Here is a 21,859-nt window from a genome sequence, read left to right on the forward strand (position 1 = left end):
AGACTGGCCCAGTATGTATGTGAGTGTGTGTCTGTGTGTGTGTGTGTGTGTGTGTGTGGCCATGCTGCAGTCTTCGGTCTCTCCAGTGGAGGAGAGCAAGAGAGACAGCATTTGAATCGTTTAATATCCCCCATCACTCCCTCCCAAACAGTCAGTAATCACAAACGGTGCACACACACACACACACACACACACACACACACACACACACACACACACACACACACACACACACACACACACACACACACACACACACACACACACACACAGAGACACACACACACACACACACACACACACAGACACAGAGACACACACACACACACACACACACACACACACACACACACACACACACACACACACACACACACACACACACACACACACACACACAGAGACTCAGAAAATGCAATCTTCTCTGCTGAAATGAAAAAGGAAGCTTAGCCTTTTTGGTTGCAGCGTGTGTGTGTGTGTGTGTGTGTGTGTGTGTGTGTGTGTGTGTGTGCGTGCGCGCGCAAGTGCACATGCAATTGAGTGTGTACATACATGTGAGTGTGTGTGTGTGTATGCGCCATTATAGCTTTCCCAATCTGCTGGGTGTCATGGAGGAGACTCCACCACCCTTCGGTATATTGCCACATATGTAATAATATTAATATGGCTCCCCCAAATGAGAGCAGCCCTGCATGCATAATTCATGCTATATTCAGGCTCCAAAAGCTGTCTAGACGCCATAGTATGTATGTATGTATGTATGATGCAGCATCCACAAACAAAACACACAAACTAATCAGTAACACTAGAAGTCTGTCTTTTCTGAACCTCCACTCTCTCTCTCTCTGTTATGATAAATGAGAGATTATTCAAGAAGGAGATGACATTTTCCTTCCCTGTCTTTCTCTTCGTCCATCTTTCACTGTTTTCCTCTCCGCTCCTCTTCTTCATTCTCACTAAACCTCCTCCTCTCCTTTCCCTCTATGCTTCCCCGCTTTCCATTCTCTCCTTATTTTGCTTCATCTATCATCCAGCTCTACATTTTCTTTTCATTTATTTCTTTGTTCGGTGTCTTCACTCCCCCGGATCACCACCGCCACCAAAATCAACCACCACCACTAAACCTCCCTCTGTATATCTAGACCCCAGCTGATAAACTGTTTACTCAAAATGAGCAGTGCCATTAAAATTCATGACTGCACCACATACCATATATATATTTTTACTCTTCTTCTACTTCTTTTCCTTCAAATAGGAGTAAAGGAGGCTGAAGGTGTAGGGAGGGAAGGAGGGAGAGTAGTTTGTGGGGTGTGAGAGGGGGTGTCTGTTGGCATTGATGTGATGGTGGGAGGGGTGGGGGTAGAAGACGGAGAGGAGGAGGCTGAGGAGAAGTGAATGAATAAGGGGGATGTTTACTTTAGAGGTCGGCCCTGCAGTGTCCACCTGAAAATTGGTTTTGTTGGTATGGGGAAAAAGAGGAAGAGAGAGAGAGAGTGAGAGAAACAAACAGAGAGAGAAATAGATGGAAGGAGTGAAAGAGGGAAAGTAGAGTTAAATAGTGAAATAGCAGGAATAAGATCAATAGATTGCAGGATGAACACAGACTGAGAAACAGCAACTGTGAATTAATGAGAGAAAGAGAGAGAGAGAGAGAGAAGCAGAGAGAGAGAAATAGAGATGCAGAGAGGGGGAAGGAGGGAGGATAGTTGTCATTAAATCCCCCCTCTCAAATCAGAACTGAGATTCAGAGGCCACTTTATCTGGACGGACAGACGGTCCTACGGTGTGGAGCAGCAGGGACGCTCACTCTGTGTGTGTGTGTGTGTGTGTGTGTGTGTGTGTGTGTGTGTGTGTGTGTTTGAAAATGCACACAACACACACACACACACACACATGTGCGCACACATGCTTCTGTCGGTGTGTCTGTGCCTCTGTGTGTCACTGAGTCGTGTGAATGTGCTGTATGGGCAATCATGCCCAACTTTGAGTGTGTATGTGTGTGTGTGTGTGTGTGTGTGCGTGTGTGTGTGTGTGACATGTAATTGAGCCCTTTGAAGGTCAGCGTCCCTCTGTTCCTACTCACCATTGTTGGTTGTTGTGTTTTTCCCCCTCCAGGTTTTTTTTATTTATTTTTTGCCTTTTGTCTCAAAATGGCCTCCTCCCGCTGTCTGCAGACAGAGGAGTGAAGGACGAATTTTGATCAACCAACATCAATATAAAACAACGCTGCATACCTAAAATGGCCACTCTCCAGTCTGTGTCTGTTGTCGCTCCATATGTGCAACGCTGCTTGTTTTTTTCCTTCTACATCTAACAGTCTTTCTCCTCTGAACAACAGCAAAAGGTGCTGTTGTGTTCATCGCTCGAGCTATTACATTGCCATTTATAGCAGTGTCACCGGGCAGATACAGATGTGTTTCTCTGCTGGGACTCGAGTCTTTGTCACTTCGCTGAGTCTCCTAAGCTGCTAAGTCTCTGCATCTAATGCTGTTTGCCACCAAAACTTCCCCGAATTGTGACAGTGGTTTCTGGGGACAAAGTGGTGCGATGACTTGTGACTTTATGTGTGATGTGTTGTTATTTGGTAGGTGTGAATTGTTAAATTAAAGTCACTTTTTGTTGTAAATATCATCTCCAAATGATTATTTGGAGATGTTTTTTGCTATAAAATGTAATAATCAATGATCAGATTTTAAGAATGGAGGATGCAAAGTTTGTCAAATTGCCCAAAACTCTTATATTTAATGAGTCTCTCCATTTGGCTCCAGCAGCATGTGCAGATGTGTAATTGTATGTTAATGAACACATGTGCCTAGTGCCTGCATCTATGTGTGCCTGTGCACATCAGCAGCTGTAAAACTGCCTGTGTGTCTCATATTCACAGTAAAAACCTTCCTGATGTTCATTCCTGTCACAATAATATTTTTCAGGCTTATTATGTAGAAAAACAGTTTTTCTCTCTTAGGACATATGTTCAGTTTTAATTTCCTGTTTTGTGATGCCAAGAGGTGATGTACATGTATGTATTATTTCTGCATGTTAAGTTACTACATGTGTAAATAGGCAGCATGAAGTGCCTTCTGAATGTGTTCTGAACTTTTCACGTACACCGGCATTCTTCCTCAGCTTTGGATTGGTTGATTGTTGCCGCTGCTGCACGGCACAGGAAAGGAAGGGAAACGGCTGTTGCCTAGCAATCTGGTTGCCATAGATACCGCCAGGGCTCCCTCCTAAAGAGTACACTGTTATGTACATTGAAAAGAGAGAGACGGTTAGGGAGGGAGGGAGGATAAGGAAGGATGGAGAAGAGGTGTAGATGAAGAAAATAGAAAAAGGGAGGGAAGAGAACAGATAGAAAGAAAGAAGAAGAATGAGAGAAGTTGAAGTATACTGTAGGAGTGGAGAGAGGAGCGGAGGGGGCACAGAGGAGTTCATTAAAAATAACATAAAGAATGGGAAGTGAGAGAAAGAGAGAGAGAAAACAGACAAAGAGACAAGCAGAGCGAGAAGCAGAGAGTTATATAGACTGAGGGAAGAAAAAAAAGAAGAAAAAAAATCTCTTCATGATTCATCATATAGATTCCCCCAGACAGTTGGAGTGGTGAAGGCAGGGTAATACTGGAGTCTGCTTCATTTGGTATTCTGTCTTAAGATGTGGTGCTGTGGCTTGCTGGCTGGTTGTTTTGTGGTTCCTCAGTTTTCTTGGCCGTGTTTGGATAAGCCCCCACACCACCATGGTCTAACACCCCTCCCCACAAAACCACCACCACCACCCAAAATCCACCCTCCACCCACCATCCATCTCAACCTGTCTGCTTGTTTTCTGTTTGTCTGTCTCTGACTGAATGTAACTGTAACTGTAAAAAACAGTGAGGAGAGGAGGAACTCATTATGTCTCAACTCAAGTCAACATGTTCATTCATGTAGAGCTCATTAATTATTTCTGCTGTAATATCAATGAACATTAAAAATAATATATAATAACTGATATAATGCAATGGTGATTTAACCCACCGAAGTAATAAATCTTGAGCAGGTTTTAATCTTAACACTCATATATTATACAGTAGTGTTATTGCCATGGAGACAGTGGTTGGACATGTGGTTAGCATGAGCAGCGATAGCCAACAACACACAAAGAAAAGGGCACCACCTACAGTACAAGAAACCACAGCAAAGAGCACACATAGCACCAAAGATGGGGACAAATCCAACTCAAATCTTCACTGAAAAAAATGCCTTTTTAAAATAAATAAATAAATAAATAAAACTTTCCTTTATATACTTATGTTTTGTATCATCCCAGTTAGTTCATTTTGACTTGAACACTTGACAGTCAGGGCTGACACACGGTATAGTGGACCATGTGAGGTTGGGCACGATTCAAACAGGATTTCACAGTCACATTCTCAGCCAGCTCTCTCTGGAACAAAATAGGATTAATAATTTGCATTTTAACTCTTCATCAATAGGGACACAAGCCCGTGCTGGCTAAGTTGTTCTTTTTAAGTGTCTGCAAATGTGAGTACACGTGTGCAAAGCATACGCACAGACAGTAAGATGTGTGTATTTGTGTCTGTGTGTGATTCCTTTACATACATGATTTATGGAGGAGTTAGTGTGTCTGTGTGCGCACGTGAGATTTATTTGTATGGGTGTCTATTCATTGTATGTGCACGTATCTGCAGACTGCAGAGCCTGAAGGATTGTGTGTGTGTGTGTGTGTGTGTGTGTGTGTGTGTGTGCGTGCGTGCGTGTGTGTGTGTGTGTGTGTGTGTGTGTGTGTGTGTGTGTGTGTGTCTGTTTCTGCGGGTCAGTGTGATTACAAAGCAGCCATAGATCAAGTTTTATTATGCACCAAAACTGCCTCTGTCCTCTTTACTTTGCAATGTCATCTCTGCACACAAGCTCACATTACACACACATGCACGCACGCGCACACATACACACACGCACACACACAAATGCATGCATCCAGACCCACAATGCACTGGGAGTTACGCAACCTGCTGACTGGACATGAGTGAAAGTAGTACGTCTGTGTGTGTGTCTGTGTGTGTGTGTGTGTGTGTGTGTGTGTGTGTGTGTGTGTGTGTGTATCAGGGTGAGGGGTGGGGTAGGTTTGGTGGTTGCAGGGAGGAAAAGGAGAAAAAAATTGGGAAAAGCAAGAAGAGGAAGAATGGCACTGGTGCAGGCATTAGTGTGACAACAGATGGATTGCAGGAAAGAATTCCAATTTCCTCTTTGAGAGTAAAGCAGAGGGGGGAAAAAGAGATAGAGAGACCAAATAAGGAAAAGTGAAGCGGGAAAAAAATGAAGCACAATGAAGCGCAGAGAAGCGATCGAATCAGAGGGAGAAAGAGCAGTGGCAATAATGAGAACGCATGAAAGTGCAAAGAAGGAAGAGAGAGGAAGAGGATGGGAGAAACAGAGAAAGAGAGAGAGAGGGGAGGAAGATGGAGAGAGAAAGGAAGGCAGTGACTTTTCATCTGTGACTGACGGTTTCCATCTGACTGCATCTCTGCCTCCTTGTCTGCATAGAAAACCTGAAGATGTCTCCTTGAGCATTTCGGCTTTTGTGTCTGAATGTACATGAATGTGCGTTTGATTTGTGTTTTATATGTATTATTGTTTATCATCGTCTATCTTGATAACATATATACAATATCTTAATTGTCATTAAATGTAATTATGTGGTGTGTATGTGATATATGTGTGTGTGTGTGTGTGTGTGTGTGTGTGTGTGTGTGTGTGTGTGTGTGTGTGTGTGTGTGTGGCTGGACGAGGGGCACAAGGACTCTCATTCATCACATTAAGGAGAGCAAGTGGGGGATGGGACTGAAACTGGACAGCAAAAGTTATTATGCAAAGGCTTGGTTGTAAATCGTGTGTGTGTGCGCGTGTGTGTGCGCACTACTCCTGAGAGGCTCTCCTCATTAAGCAGCGAGGCGACAGGAGTGCAGAGTGTGTGTTTTCACACACCGCTGCTCCGATACAACGGGAGCCACTTCTCTTTTTTTTTGCCTACTTTCCTTCTCACTCCTTTGTGTTTCCTCATTTTCCTCCTCTTCTTCTCTCTCTTTCTCTCCATTTTAGTTTCCCCCTTTGGTTCATCTCATATTGAAATCCTTTCCTGCTTCCTCCTTATTCTCTTCTTCCTCCTCATCCTCACTGTTTTCCCCCAGTGCTGGAGTGTTTGTTGCCTTCTTTAATTGCAAAGAATAGATACACTCTGAAAGTGGAAACATACACACTCAACCATGAACTGTAAATTCCCATCTAAACCTAAGTCTTGATTAACCAAGTTTATATTTTTGTGATGTTGGTAACCACGGCAACTTGTGTCTCTTTGTTAATGGCTGAGTCTTCCTGTACTGTATTCACTTGACAGAAAAGAGCAGAATAGGATACAATAGAAGCCCATAGAAGCATATTAAATCAGTTAGAGCTAATTTTTGGTTAAATGTGTTTTATCTGTTGTCAAATTAAAACAAATGTAGAAAGAAAGAGGGCTAAAGAGAGGAGAAAAATATGAGAAAACATAGAAATGTAAGGTGAAATACAAAGTCAAGAATTTCAACAGGTAGGCCTATTTTGTGTGTGTGCGTGTGTGTGTGTGTGTGGAGGCAGGGGTAATACACTCGGATGGAAGCGCTAAGTTGATGAGGCTTCCACTGCGGCCGGCCAGAGGATGAGATTATCGACCAGCTAGAGTCAGGCTGGTGGTATTGGTTCCAGCCCAGAGTCTGGGAGGGAGATGGAAGAGAGAGAGGAAAAGGGGGAAGAAGAAGAGAGATTGGGAGCTCGTAAAATGAGAAAAATTCTGGAGGAAGAAAGTGAGGGAGAATGCTGGCAATTGTTCAATTTTGCCAGAGGTAAAAAGAATCAATGATTTTTTTTCTTCTCATACCGTAGCTCCTATTGTCTTGCTACTAAAAAACCACACTTGCTTTTAGTCTCATAATCACAATATCTTCCTCAAATAAATTATTCTGTCAAAAGGTTGAGATAATGTCAGTTGTTTTAGAGGTGAAAGCATTTTCAATATCTTAATTGACTTGTGAATGGTCTTTGAGAATAAAGATTTGTATCTCAAACCACAATGTGAACTTCGGTGTCAGTATTAAAAGTCTTTTTTAAATAGATATGTTTTAACAGTGCAAATAGAGAGTGACTGTTGCTGTCCAGTGAAGCTCGTCTTGGAAAAACCGTGTAGTGTATCCTTTAATTATTCCATCAAAACCCAAGAATCAAATGTCCCTTTATGGGTTGAGATCATTCTCCTACTTCTTCACCTAAATAAACTGACACACATGGTTTTTAACAGCATTTATGTGCTATTTTTTGTAAGAACTACCATTATCAAATCCCTGAATGTTATTTGTAATATTCATATGTACATGAAATAAGAAATGTAGGAATATATACAATTATTTTTGCTAAAAGTGAGGAGAGGAAAGAAAGCGAAATAACAACACAAGGTGGCTACACGGAGGAGGAAAGGAGAGAATGAGACAGGGGGGTTTGGGTGGAGGGATTGAAATGATAAACAGAGAGGGAGGAAGAATGGGGAAGGGTAGGTGTTGAGGGAGAGGTTGGGGGGGGGGGACTGTAGGGGGTGAGGAGCATTTGAGGATTCATCTCTTGCTGGATAATTCCCAGGAGGATCTCTCTCCAACACTTGAAAGCTGTGAAGTGTGCGGTTCTGCTCATACTCCTCCTGGTAATTGGAAGAGGAGAGGCGGGGAGGGAGAGGAGAGGAGGATCAGGTAGAGGAGGGGAGATACGGACGTACGAAATTTAAAAAAAAAAAAAAAAAGCGAAAGAGAGCAGGTAAAGATTTTGAAGTGAAAGAGGAAAAAGGAGGGACAGGAGGAGAGGTGAGGGTAATGAGGGGGTTAGGAGGAAGAGAAAGAAAAAAAGACTTGTGCCATCTTTCTTTCTTGAGTCTCATTTTTCAACCTGGCTTATCCTTTTTAGTTTGCTCATTAGCTAACTCCTTTTATTCTCCAACTCTCTTCATCTCCATCACCCTCCTCATCCTCCCCTCCCTCCCTCCGTGGTCGGTGATGGCGTGTCTATGGTTGCAGGCGGGTTTTGAAACATGGCCACAGGCGTTTAATCATTGATGGAGTTTTTTTCCTCCACACAGGCAGGCCAGTGGGCAGCCCCGTCTCACTCACATGCGTCAGGACCTGCTGATTCACTCTCTGGGGCCTCCGAGCACGCACGCACGCACGCACACACACACACACACACACAACATGTACTCGCACATGCACAAATACAAAGGCGTGCATCAGAGATGTACACACATTACCGTAGTACACAGACACAGATAAAACGTAGCTTGAATGTGTTTCATGTGTGTGTGTGTGTGTGTGTGTGTGGCTGTATCCACATGTGTGCCTGTCTAGTTTATCCCACCAGGGATTGTGGGGCCCAATCAGTAGCAGCGAGCCCAAATAAAAGCAGAGAAGATAAAAGCAATTTATTTGACCAGAACAAGAAGACAAAAACGTGTTTGTGTTGGCTCCAGGCCTGCACACCACATATGTCTCTACAGCTTTAAACATCCTTCTGCTCAACTCAGTAAACATCTAGCTATGTTGGTTTCTTAAAAAGTAAATACACTTATATACTGTATGCTCATCCTGTATCGCTCTGTTCTTATGTTATTCTGTTTACCATTCAGAGCAGGAACTCTGCACACAGTTTTGAACACGGGTTTCAAAGCCTCTTTTAGCCATGTTAACTGTGAGGTCTTTGTTTTTTTGGCCGTGGATAGTGGAAAGATTGCCAATTTATAATGAAATTAAATTCATGTCTTGGAATTCATGATAAATAGTAACATATTTGAGGATCTAGTCAGTTTTATTTATATTGTCCATAATCTTGTATTTGCCTCAAGAGGTGAATTTAATTTTCTCCTCAGGTCAAACATTATATTTATATAAAATCTTATGCTTTATATTTTCATACTGATACTTTTATTCATGACCAAATAACAACAAAACTAACAGTATTTCCTGTCTTAGTTGTAGTTAGTGCTAATACGCAAATGTTAGTATGCTAACACGCTAAATGACGATGGGGAACATAAACAATATACCTGATATACATCAGTATGTTAGCTTGTCATTGTGAACATGTTAGCATGCTGACAGTAGCAAATAAGCTTTAAGTGCCACTGTACTAAAGCTACAACTTCACAGAGTTGCTAGCATGGCTGTATGAACTGTTAGCTGAAATGATACGGACTATATTTTGGGATGTGTTGGAATTAGATTTATATACAGTATTCTATGCATTTTGTATTTTGGTAATGGAGCTCAGCCACTAGCTTGATGGACATATTCATTTTCAGTGCAAAGTTCCAAGTGTGGAATCTGTTGAATGAACGGTTGAAGTGATGGACATACATACATACATACAGTACAGGCAGAGAATCCTTCCTTTAGTAGGGAAGATACTGTCTGATGTCTGACTATCTGCAGCTAAAGATATTTTCTATAGTGAAAAAGCTGACACCATCAAGATTTCATAATATTATCTCTGGTAAAAGAGATTATTGAGAATTATGGGGATAAAGCAGTCTGTCTTAAAATACTAAATTGTGACTTTCAGGTAATGTGGAGAAAGTGATTGTTTGTAGCCATGGTCGGGACAACCCACGCAGCTCAGTAGTTGTTTTAATCTCACATAGGCTGTGAATCAGAACTGAAAATACTTAGTGTCCATCCTGGTGAGAAGTATATTTTAAGTACATTTTATTATTTTCTATTGGCAGTCGATCAACAGTAGTTTACCATCCTTGTTACTCGTGATTGCACCATTGTTTGAGTCTGAAGGCCAGTTTCATTTCTCACAGTATACATCACTGCATCTTGCTTTTGGTTTTTTGCTCGGCGTGTAGTAACCCTGTTGAATTCTGCAGTAGCAGGTACAGCTTATTATTTCCCTCCCTTCCTCTGTTCTCTGTCTGTCTGTCTCTCATCCTGATCAGAGAGTATTTTTTATTATTTTATTTCCCAGAGGATTAAAGCCAGACCCTGTGGAGTAGAAACCCAATCGCTCTCTCACTCTCTCACTCCTCCTTTCTTTCTCACCCTCTTTTCCATCAAATTCACCCACTCCTCACCCACCCTCCCCCTTCCGGCCAAACAAAACTCCACCCTGGACTGGGTGGATTAATGACCTCTCTGTCTCTCATGTGAGCACACATACTAACACACAGTATCACCTACATATCTGTCAGTCTGTGTGCCTGCGTGTTCTTATCTTTTGTTTTTCTGCAGGATGAATGGCTTTCTATGTGTGTTGGCCTGTCATGATAATTACGTTGTCGGCTTATCTTATGATATATGGACATGACCTCGATCATTTTTGCTGGCCTCGATATTGCCCATTGCGTTTACATATGTGTTTGTTTACATGAGAATGTCACCAACTTTTTAGGCAACATGAAAAACAGCAACTTATTGTGTGTGCTCTGTCTATTTTAGGCAAATAATCTGTCTACCTGTTTCAGCATGTTGTTTCTAGAAGGTTTCAACATTTTGATAAATCATTTGCTTTTTTATTTTTCTTTGCTTGATGGTTAGCCTACCTCACTTTGTGTTTATTATTATTGTCATTTTAGTCATGTAATGTGAAGCCTCCTTATTATTTTCAAGTGAATTATAATAATGTGAAGCCTCAAACATGTTATTGTGTTATTGTAGGTGCAGTCAATAAACACAGGTTGTGGTATCAGGCTAATAGGTTTTTTTTCCGAACAACTGCATAATTCCAGCCGGAAAGTATGCAAGAATAAGTCTAAATGGACTTGGTTTCCAAGCTGCGTTGCACACCTCTGATGTAGGAACATTTTGGGTTTAAACTGAATGAGACAGAAGAGCCCTTCGATGTGAACGTGCTGGTCTTCTAGCCTTGATCACTAAATGAAAAACGTGTTGTCAAACCCAAATATGACCCCATCCATACAAGACATACATAACAGCTGACTGGACTCTGCAGTCAAAGTGTTTAGAAACCACATACATACCCCAGCACCATACAGTACCAATGACATAGTCTGCTTTAGCAACTTGGGTATTGGATGAGTGCAAAATAGCTGTAGAACTACAGACAATGCTACTTACTGTACATTTTGACCTCCAGTTCACCCAGGAGGAAGCACTTGATGCATCAGCTGATCCCTTGATGTGGTGGCGTGATAATAATGAAAGATTTTCTTTAGTAGCCAAGCTGGCAACATTGTTTCCTTACACCCCACAAGATAAACATGTTGCTCAGTATCTTGCTAACAGTTTAAATACAGATTTGTCGACGCATCTGTGCCTTTTTGTTATGTCCATAAACTCTTAACAGAGGAGTCCTAAACTAACTTTGTTATGTCAAACACGTCACTTTGTTTTACAAGTTGATGTTATTTATAACTATCGTATAGCTAATAAATTATTAATTTGTGCTTTTTGTTAACAAAGGTCCTAACCACTGAGAAATGGTATTGGCAGTATATTGCCTGTTCAGGAATGAATGACTTCCTATACCCCTGTTCTACAGGTTTAATAACATGTTCAAGTGCAATTTTTGTTAACAGAGCCTGAGACTCCCTTTTATTCATAGTTTTGGGTGTGTGCTTTATGTTTTATTTGTTTAGGATATTACATTACAAATCCAATGTCTGAATATTCTTAAGATTTAAAAGTTAATTGCTCCTCAAAGGTGTGTATTTGCATTATTATGCTATTAAATTATTTTTATATCAGTGGCGCAAAATGGTCTGAAAATAACGACAATATAGTTTATTGCATTTCGTTGCAACAGGCCTATTATATGCGTGCCTATAGGTGTGTGTGTGTGTGTGTGTGTGTGTGTGTGTGTGTGTGTGTGTGTGTGTGTGTGTGTGTGTGTGTGTGTGTGTGTGTGTGTGTGTGTGCACCTGTGTAATCCACTCTATTCTATTCACTGTTGCTCTGTCCTGCCTGGTGAGTCACTGTGAAGGGTCTGTCCAGTGCATTACATCTTAGAAAAGAAACCACACATACAAAATAGTCTGCAGTGGTTATGTGATTGCTTCCATTAAAATGATTATGCAATCAACAGCACTAAGACAGGCGGACTAGTAGACAGACAGACAGACAGACAGACAGACACACACACACACACACACACACACACACACACACACACACACACACACACACACACACACACACACACACACACACACACACACACACACACACACACACACACACACACACACAGGCAGGGGGAGTTTCTCTCTTGTTAATAATTATTATGAAACGGCTTCATGTGGAGCACTTGCTTCCCAGCGCACAGCATGACAGCAGGTCTGTCCCAACAGCCTCCCAACACACACACTTCTCCCTTCTTTCTTCAATTCCACCTCTTCATCCTATTCCTCCTCCCCATCCTGCTCCTCCTCCTCTACTCCTGACAATATTTACCATACCCCAGGGGCTCCCATCGGACATCCCTGATTCGTGCCTGCCTGTATGCCACTTCCTGGGAGTGCTTGGGGTTTGCTGAGTCCCAGGCTCCGGCACCGGCCGTCACCGGTGCTTGTTTTTACCAAAGCAAACAGATGGAAAAAGAGAGCGTTAGACGGAGCGTTGGTCCCAGCTGGGATGGTGCACAGTCTGGCAACAGGGACTCACTGTAGACGCATATCTCCTTTCGTCTTCCTTGTTTTACATCTTCAGTATTTTACGTTTCACCTCTAATCACTCTCTGTCACCACACTACAACTCCTGTGTCCTTTCTGTCGATGTTTTCTCTCTCTTGGCCTCTCTGTTGATCTGTCATCGTCTTTCCTTCCCTAATCTGTCTTGCTGTCTAGAGATTGATAGAGCTCCATCACTCCAGGGCAACATTTTATAACACTGACTTATGACTTTACACTCTGCTCTTCTTCCCCCCTCCTCCATGAGCACAGGTGGCAACAACATGAATTCCTAACTTTCCTTACCTGCTTCTCTTTTGTTTGTTTTTTTCCCCCACACAGCCAAGAAAGCACCGGATGGCTCAGTGATCGCCAACGGCTACTGCGACTTCTGCCTCGGAGGCTCAAAGAAGACCGGCTGTCCTGAAGACCTTATCTCCTGTGCGGACTGTGGACGCTCAGGTAGGGCAAAGCTGAAGGGGATGTTTGGCAGGAGAAAGGCAGTCCTCTGTTGATGCACAGTTTTGAAATGTCTCCTTTGAGTGTAGTTTTCAAATTTGCAAAATAAATGAATGCAAGTGTCGATTCCTGTAACACTCAAAATGGATGGACCATACCAATGTTTCTTGTTTTAGCCCATCTTCTACAAATCATGTACAGTATGCCTAACATTATTGATAGCCATTTGCTGTAATGTTTCAGGTTTTTGAAGTGTTTTCTCACCTTCCAGTCAGCCATTGGTTTCCTTTTTCACTGCAGTATGAAAATAATTTAAAATTTGCATAAGATTGCCAATTCTTTAACTATTGTGGCCCTGAAGGACAAAACGTGTACAGTGAAAGCATAAACTTTAATGGAGATTTTCTCTTCATCCAGAAATGCCGCCCTAGGTTTTTTGAATTGTTCAGGGGTATTTCTTTAGTGAGTTTTTGTTCTGAAGGGCCAAAGCACTTAGAAATGACATTCATATAACTTTTGTAGAAGTTTGAAGATTGATTTGAAAAAATGTACACAGTACTACCATTCAAAGGCAACTTAGAAAAATAGAAACATACTTGATATTCAGTGCAATACTTAAAATATAATCTTAAATTTCAAGTGTTTACAAGTATTCTTTTCTGCTGGCAGCAGGAAGGAATAGAAACCACTGGACTGGAAGGTAGAAAACTTAACAATTCTCAGTGATGTGTGCTTTGGAAAACAGTGGCTGTAATGTAATATGTGCTGAAATCTCACAAACTTCTATTGCTATTTGCTTTAAACTCACATTCAAACTTTAGTTTTAAAGCATCGGCACGCAGTAAATTGCTCATGAACCACAAAACTATAATGAACAGTTAATGTAGTTTGGGATTTCTGGATGATCAGGCTTGGGGCAAAGTTTTGTATGATGCCAAGAATATCAATCTATCAGACAAATCACATGAAATACAATATAAGATAACAAACAAATTGCATGTAACTCACAGTATAGCTACACAATTCAATATGATTATATAGTAAATGCTTTACAGTGTGCCAGAGTTAAAGCATAACAATCTGGCACTTATTTTATGGGGCCATGTCCACTGATCACAATGTTCTGGTCTTGGCAATAAAATATGAATGGATTTAATAAAATGTATTCTTGGTGTGACCTTCTCATCTGGAAAAAACACAAAATTGTTTAGAATCATGTTGTATGCTGCATGCCTTTCCATTGTGTATTTTTTTTTTTTATTATTTTGTGATAAAAGGAACCTAAGATACATTTGTGAGAGAATGGTTTCCCCTCACTATGCATTTTGGTTGTGAATGGCTGGAAATACATTTTATTTGTGAATGATGTTTTCTTTTAATCTAGTTGTATCATTTTTTTCTGATTTCAAATACCTTCAATTCTATATTATAGGTTGATTTTTTTGTTAGGTTGGGTGTCAGGATGGGAATGGTATTTACCTGTGTTTGTACATTCTGGATGTATGTATACATGCAGAGATTGCATATGGTGCAGAATTTGTGTATTTATCATTTGATTGTATGTATTGTATATATTGTCATCCCACATGTTTCTTTCTATCTAAAAAATAAAAAAAGAGAACCAAAAAGATGTATGTGATTTGTAGTGTATGGGCTAAAGCATGCAAAACACTGGTATGGTCCTTTTCTTTATAACCACTCAAAAACAAGACAAATAAAGGTCAGGAAATGAGGATGGCGTAACAATTTCTGTGTTGTGATCTTGTAATAGTACCTGAGGAAATTATCGGAAAAAACTATATAACTAAAATAGGGTGAAGAGGGATAAAATATGCTTTAAAAGGCAGAAAAGTGGACTACATTGGAAAACAAATGATTTACCTGATATGTGGTAATGTTTTGGAATGTCTTACCACATTTATTCAAATTTAAGTACTGTGCAGTTATCAAGATCAAATCAAAAGCACTTCTTTGGTAATACTTCCTGAGATGTTTCAAGCGTATAATACAGTTCCTTTGTTGAATAGTATGTATGATCTTGCCAAAATTCACCCAAAAAAAAAAAAAAAATGCTGTTTAAAAAATGATTTCAGCTATCTCGAGAAATACAATGTTCGCATCTGCAAAACACCACTGTTGAGTTCCCCTTCAAATATAAATACATCATCCTTCATGAAAAGAAATCAAATTGATGGATAGATATTGTAGAATAGGTGGATGATGGATGGCTGTCCTCAAAATACAGGAAGCGATGGTGAAAATCGTTGTGTGGGCGTGTATGTGTGTGTGTGTGTGTGTGTATGTGTGTGTGTGTGTGTGTGTGCGTACACCCAGGCCACCCGTCCTGTCTGCAGTTCACAGTGAACATGACGGCTGCGGTGAGGACTTATCGCTGGCAGTGCATCGAGTGCAAGTCCTGCAGCCTGTGTGGCACCTCTGAGAATGACGTAAGACTGTCAATTCTATATACACACACAAACATACACTCCTGCATATACTGTAGTACAAACATATTAGAACATCTTATAACTTATTGCTGGAATGTGTTGTTTTTAGATACTGATACTGTTGACCAATCAGTTTAACTTGGACCCATGAAACATATTTAAAACTCAAATATTTCAAAGATACATAGATGTCAACCTGAAATAAATGCTGTTTTTTTTTATTCCTTAACTATTTACAATCACCACATGGTTTACACATAGATAATGGATTCACAATTTAAAAACAAGAAAGGCATACAGTATATATATATTGCAGCACAAACTCTTCATTTAAATTTCTATACATTCATATCTTCAAGAATCATACCCACTGTTCAAACACCTGCTGTTGTGTCAAAATCTGGCCCCTTATAATAACATCTGTTGATCTGTGTATTCTCCTTTTGTTCCAGGACCAGCTGTTGTTCTGCGATGATTGTGACAGAGGCTACCACATGTACTGTCTGAGCCCTCCCATGTCTGAACCACCAGAGGGTATGTAACACAACAGCGCTAGCAAGAAATAAGTCCAATACAAGCACAATGGTTCCTTGATAAAACACACTGCGTACCTCTCAATCATGTTCATGTCAAGGACTTCTGACTTCACAGGCGTTCATTTGGTCAGATGGCAAAGTCCAAGGAAACTCATCTGAGAACATTTTTGTTAGTGCAGAATTATGTAACTGTCTGCACTGCAGCTGGGGAGACAGTTTTAGTGAGCGCAGAGTGTGGTCAAAACAGTGAACGATTAATAAAAGTTGGACATTTTATTGTACCGGGGCCCTCAGGACTACTTATACTTCTGCATTTTTGTGAGAGCAGATTTATTTCATCTTAATCTGAACACACGGGGCTGGAGGGAAACTGCTGCCCTCATCACAGAAATTGAACAGCTACAGCTGTTTAAATCAAATAATTTGCCTACTATACATAAGATGGCTGCCTTAGGATGTTTGATGACGTTGTCATGGAAACGAGTTGTGAAAAATAATTTGTTTCCATGGCAAAAGTGTCACTTGGCTGAACATACCGTAGCAGTGACACTTGTGTTCAACACTCACTAACAGTGTCAGGCTCTACCCACACATGCAATGCTTATGATTTACAAGAAATATATATTTTTTAATTCAGCACAAGCTGGTTATTTTAGGTTTACATTCAAGAACACTCCTGTGAGCTGTAAAATTATATATTTATTATATTTACTGCACTGTGCTCAAATGCTTACACAACACCTTTAGGCACAATACAGTAGGATCTATATATACTTAAGGCTGAGACTTGTATTTTTAACATCTGATGTTTAATTAATGTTACAAATCCCATGCCCAAATCTAAACCAAACTAGTCATCAAATCCCCTCCATCTGCAAACCACTGCCACAGCATGTGGTGTTTTAACATGGAGCTTTAATTTACAGTGTTACTTAACACTCTGTCTGAAATGAGGGATTAATCCACAGGGCTTTACAATAGCAGTGATTGAACTTCCGATCTGTGATGTGCTCAGGGTGTGCGTGTGTGTGTGTGTTTGTGTTCCAGGGAGCTGGAGCTGTCATCTGTGTCTGAGACAACTGAAAGAGAAGGCCTCAGCCTACATCACCCTCACTTAATCTGCGTAGCTGCGCCTCATCCTCTCGGCCCTTCATCCTCTCCCAAACCACCTCTTCGTCCACCCCTCTTTGTGCCTCTGCTGCCAAACCCGTCGTCCCCCCCCCCCGTCCCCCCCGTCCCCCTCCCACCTCCTCTGGTCTACCCGCTGCCACTTCTTCTACAAACCGTCCCCGTGAACTTTGACACGACTGAGCACACAGCACCCACAACTCCGCACCCATTCTTGAACGTCTCTTCAGCTGCGAGACAACCTTTCGTCCTTTTGTGTCACTCACATGTCCCTGCTGTGCTTGACCTGAACCCCCCCCCCCTCCTTCCACTCCCCATCCACGTCTGTCTCAACAGAGGAATTCATCAGCTGGCAATAAGTTTGCTAGCACGGCACACACTCCAGCCTGCCAAGGGCACTTCAGAGGCATACTACTCCACAAGAACCCTCTTAAGGGCCCTCAGAAGAGCCCTAATGATCTTCAGCTGCAACTCAGTCAAGTAGTGAGTGAGAATTAATAAGATGGATAGGTGTTAGGTGGAGGACAGGGCTAGGAAGACCCTGGATAACCATGAAGCAGTATGCCTCAGTGTTAGCCAACTGTGAAATATACACTTCTTCTGTCCTTTACTGTTTGTGGTGGAGCTGAGACGTTGAACTGAGACGTTGAACTCTGCCTCTTTATTTGTCTGCAGGAGCTTGCTGCTCGCTGCAGTTTCAAAGGGGAATGAATTGTACAGAATTCAGACTGATTCTCTATCTACACACTCTTGAAAACAATGAGCATCTGGTCAGGAACCCAAACCATCTTCGACCTCACCCTGTCCTCTCTCCTTGCATGGGGTTTCCACAAATCAGTGACAGTTTGGGATTGACACTGAAGGTTTTAGTGTTCGGATGTCATCCTCCGATGAAAGGAGAGGTGGATTTTCTCTAATCAGCTATCTCTGATCAAACAATGTATTTAAAAATGACAATTTAGGCTTAGCATCTCTCTCACAAATCCCTTACCTGACCTTTATCCACCCTTCCCCTCTATGAAACTGACTGTGAAGCCAATGTGAGACTGAAACACTCCTGGTGCTTGGTGTGTATAATCTGTGTGATAAGAATGTAGGATTGATGTGTGGACAATGCAGATGTTTGTCTGGCCAATGCCAAGGCCTAAAAACTTCTTTTTTTATGATTCCCTTTTTAAATTGTTTTTTCATTTGCATGTCATTATTCCAATTATTTTTAAAAGACTTTTAATTGAAGTGGAAAAAAAAGCACACTTAATTCGCAATAATGTGTTTGTGATATGAACTGTTTTGGCCAAACTGGGTGTGTTTTAAACTCTGTGTGTGCCCGTGGCTCTGTTTGTGTGTGTGTGTGTGTGTGTGTGTGTGTGTGTGTGTGTGTGTGTGTGTGTGCGTGGGTGCGTGCGTGCGTGTGTGTGCGTGCGTGTGTGTGCGTGTGTGCACTACAGTAATTGTAGCCAGCTAGGTGGAATCTGTGAGAGGAGCTGAGTAGCAGGAAGGTAACGTGAATGTAAGTAAAGTCAGCATTTTCCTGTTCAGGCATTTTGTCTGACAGTGATGAGGTTGGGACAAAGTCATTGTTTTGCAAGTCACAAGTAAGACTCAAGTCGTGTTACTAAAGTCCTAAATCACAACAAAATTCTGTTGTACTAAGTTTGGAGTCCTAAAATGTCATTGTGACCTTTTCACCAAATTTAATGCCAATTAAAATATTTAACAGCACTGTAAAGATCCATAATAACAGGACTTCAACCAACTAGTCAACTAGTCAACATAATAAGTATACTTATTATGTAAGCACACTCTGTTTTTTGTCCCTTTCTTCTTCAAGTCTTTCATTTTACTACATAACATTCAGGACACCAAATCTTTGATAAATACCATCATAGCACACTGACTGTGTTGAGGGTCATTGATTTTATGTTAGCAGAGATGCTAAGCTTCTTGTTACTGTAGCTTGAAGCGATACTGCACCTAAAATATGTCCTTATGATCAGATACTCAACACCTTTAGTCTTGAAAAGTGGCGTTTAAAAGACACTAAACCACTCCTGTAATTTTATCCACTTCTTCATCTTCTGTATGTGTGCTCAGTCTGATGTAAACAGTTGCAGCTGTAGTTTCACCAAAATATGGATGCTGCTGTTTGACACTCGAGCCACATACAGAGGCTTTAGCTTTATTAACATGTTTCTTGAGGCTTGGTGTCAAAAGTTCAAGTGAGGTCACAAGTCGCTGATGTCAGCGGCAAGTTAAATTAGATTTTGTCGTGTCCAAAGTCATCAGATTCATGTGTTCTAATCCAAGTCCACATCTCTAAGCCTGTTTGTTTCTCTCAGAGTTAAACAAGCTGTTCTTATCACCTTTGTGCCGTGCAAAATATGAGGCCATCTGTTTTGTGAAAGTGAAACATTGGTAAGAGAAAATGCTGTTAAAATTCTGCTACCTGCCAGTCTGCTCTGCATGCTAGAAGCCAGTATAATGAATAAGCACTTGAAGACCAAGCTGAAATTGTATGAACAAGTGGTTCATAAGAGATGAATCCAGCCAGCCAGCATGTATTTTTGTGAGCTTGCACTGAACAAAAAAAGATTCTTTTAATCCAAAGGCCCACTAAGTTATCCTCAACCAGTTGAACTCGACGAGTCAAGGCGACTCTAATAGGCACATTACTAAAAAGCTGCAGTGCAGGTGCTGATTTCGGAGGATGATTTTTCAATAGTTTGTTTACAGAGAAGGCATCCATGCAATGATCTGTGAGCTTTAAGTTTGGAGACAATAGCTGTAAATAGGTAATTGAAGGGCAACAAATTGCCTTTTCATACCAGTTGTCATGGGCACATATGAAAGTATGATTAGTTGATGTTGCTTTGAATGACCGTCTCATTATAATGCTGCATCATGTCTCTAAAAGGAACTCGTAACATCAGATGGCTTGTGAGAATGTACCTGAGCTGTAATTGTGTTTGCCATCTGATAGAGAAAGACATGAGGTGCAAATACTGTGCCCCCCCTCCCCCGATTCAGTGCAAATCCACTGATGCATGAATGACACCTGAAATGTTTCCGATTTCATATTTTGATATTGTCTGTATTGCTTTTTTTTTTTTTTTTAAATAACGACAAGAGATAACTTCTGTTCATTTCCTGTTTGTTTCCTTGTTCGGTTTTGTAGTCTGTGTTTTTTCACATTTTGCACAGCGTGGCTGCATTTGCTCTTTGGGTGTGTTGTGCCTGTGTGGGTGTGCGTCTGTATGTGCGTGTTTTAATCACTTATGATTACAGGAAGGTCAGAGAAAGGCAAAATGAACCAAAATTGTTATTGTTATTATTATTCTGCAGACTTTTTTTTTTCTCAGTGGAAACACTTGCATGGCACAGCACTGCTAGAGGATTGTAAAGTTGAATACAGATTACAACAATAAGTGTACTTGAGCACTTGGATAAAGAAGTATGCTGTTTCATTTTACAATGTTTTAAATCAGTGTTTTATTTGACAACAAAACCATTAGTGTCCAATCAAAAATGTATTATTTCCATTAATCGATAAGAAGTAATATCTAGATTTGTAGACGTGTGTTTGAGTGGAAATAGTTTGATGATGATGATGATATGGATGTTGATGATGATTGTTAGATTGAAGAATAACAGAGTAACAGAGATGTTTGTATTCTGAATGGATGATGATAATGATGTCGACGATGACTGAAAAGCCTTTAAATTGGAAGCTTTCGTGGCACTTAATAGGAGAAGCATGGTGGGGTCAAACCAACTCTGATTGTACTATGTGGGGCGGGTGGGGAAGCTATGTTGGGGTCTTGGAAGGGTGGATATCAGTGGGATTGTTCAATGAAACTTGATCCTCCTCTTTGTACAAATGAACAAACAGAGGTGGTGGTGATGATGGCGGGGTTTGGAGTGTGGGGTCAAACAAAGCCGCACCAGGAACCTCCAGGCCTCCAGTTGACGCCATTGTCCCCATCTCCCTCCCATTTACAGGCTGTTGGCGCGGCTCGGTCAGAGGGTTGAGACTTTTGGGCCACTCTAGGCCTCTCTTGTAAATTGTCGTTCTGTGATCTTGCTTGCACTTTTTTTTTTTTTTTTTAAATTTCCCAAAAATAAGAAACTAATTGTAAGTATGTATGTGTGTGAGTGCGAGTGCACTTTTTATTTTTATCTTTAAATTTTTTTCAATGTGATTGTCTGTTGTAAACAACACTGGATAAAGATGAGTTTTTAATTTGTATTTTTTACCTTGAGAGGAAGATAAAATCTTCCTGGACATTTTTTAACCCCCCCTCCCCTCCCCCCCCCCCCCCCCCCCCCCCCCCCCCCCCCTCTCTCCCTTGATCTCTGTCTGGTACCTGGGAATGCTTTGAAATGTGGACTGTGACCGCATTGCTGTCATCACTGCTGTCAGTCATTCTCTGTGAATTCATCCGGCTTTCTCAATTTACCCAGTTTTTTCTCCCTTCCCTCGACTCATTTTTTTCCATTAAAAAGATGAGATTGAAAAATGACCTCTACTTTTGTGTTATCATTTTGCGTGGTTGTGTGTGTGTGTGTGTGTGTGCGCGCGCATTTATTTGCTCTAG

The 21,859-nt window shown here is 41.1% G+C and overlaps 1 protein-coding gene across 2 annotated transcripts in view; it reads left to right on the forward strand.

The window, feature by feature from the left end:
- dpf1 (double PHD fingers 1) overlaps positions 1-21,390 on the forward strand; it is a 49,435-nt gene extending 28,045 nt beyond the window's left edge. For both annotated transcript variants that reach the window (XM_062419778.1, XM_062419779.1), the window contains exons 11-14: positions 13,037-13,156; positions 15,488-15,600; positions 16,053-16,134; positions 17,184-21,390. In XM_062419778.1, the coding sequence (XP_062275762.1) occupies positions 13,037-13,156; positions 15,488-15,600; positions 16,053-16,134; positions 17,184-17,254 (386 nt within the window). In that variant the 3' untranslated portion in view covers positions 17,255-21,390. The remainder of the gene's footprint in view (positions 1-13,036; positions 13,157-15,487; positions 15,601-16,052; positions 16,135-17,183) is intronic.
- The last annotated feature ends 469 nt before the right edge of the window (positions 21,391-21,859 follow it).

The sequence above is a fragment of the Scomber scombrus genome, chromosome 5 (assembly GCF_963691925.1).
Source record: "Scomber scombrus chromosome 5, fScoSco1.1, whole genome shotgun sequence".
Classification (NCBI taxonomy): domain Eukaryota; kingdom Metazoa; phylum Chordata; class Actinopteri; order Scombriformes; family Scombridae; genus Scomber; species Scomber scombrus.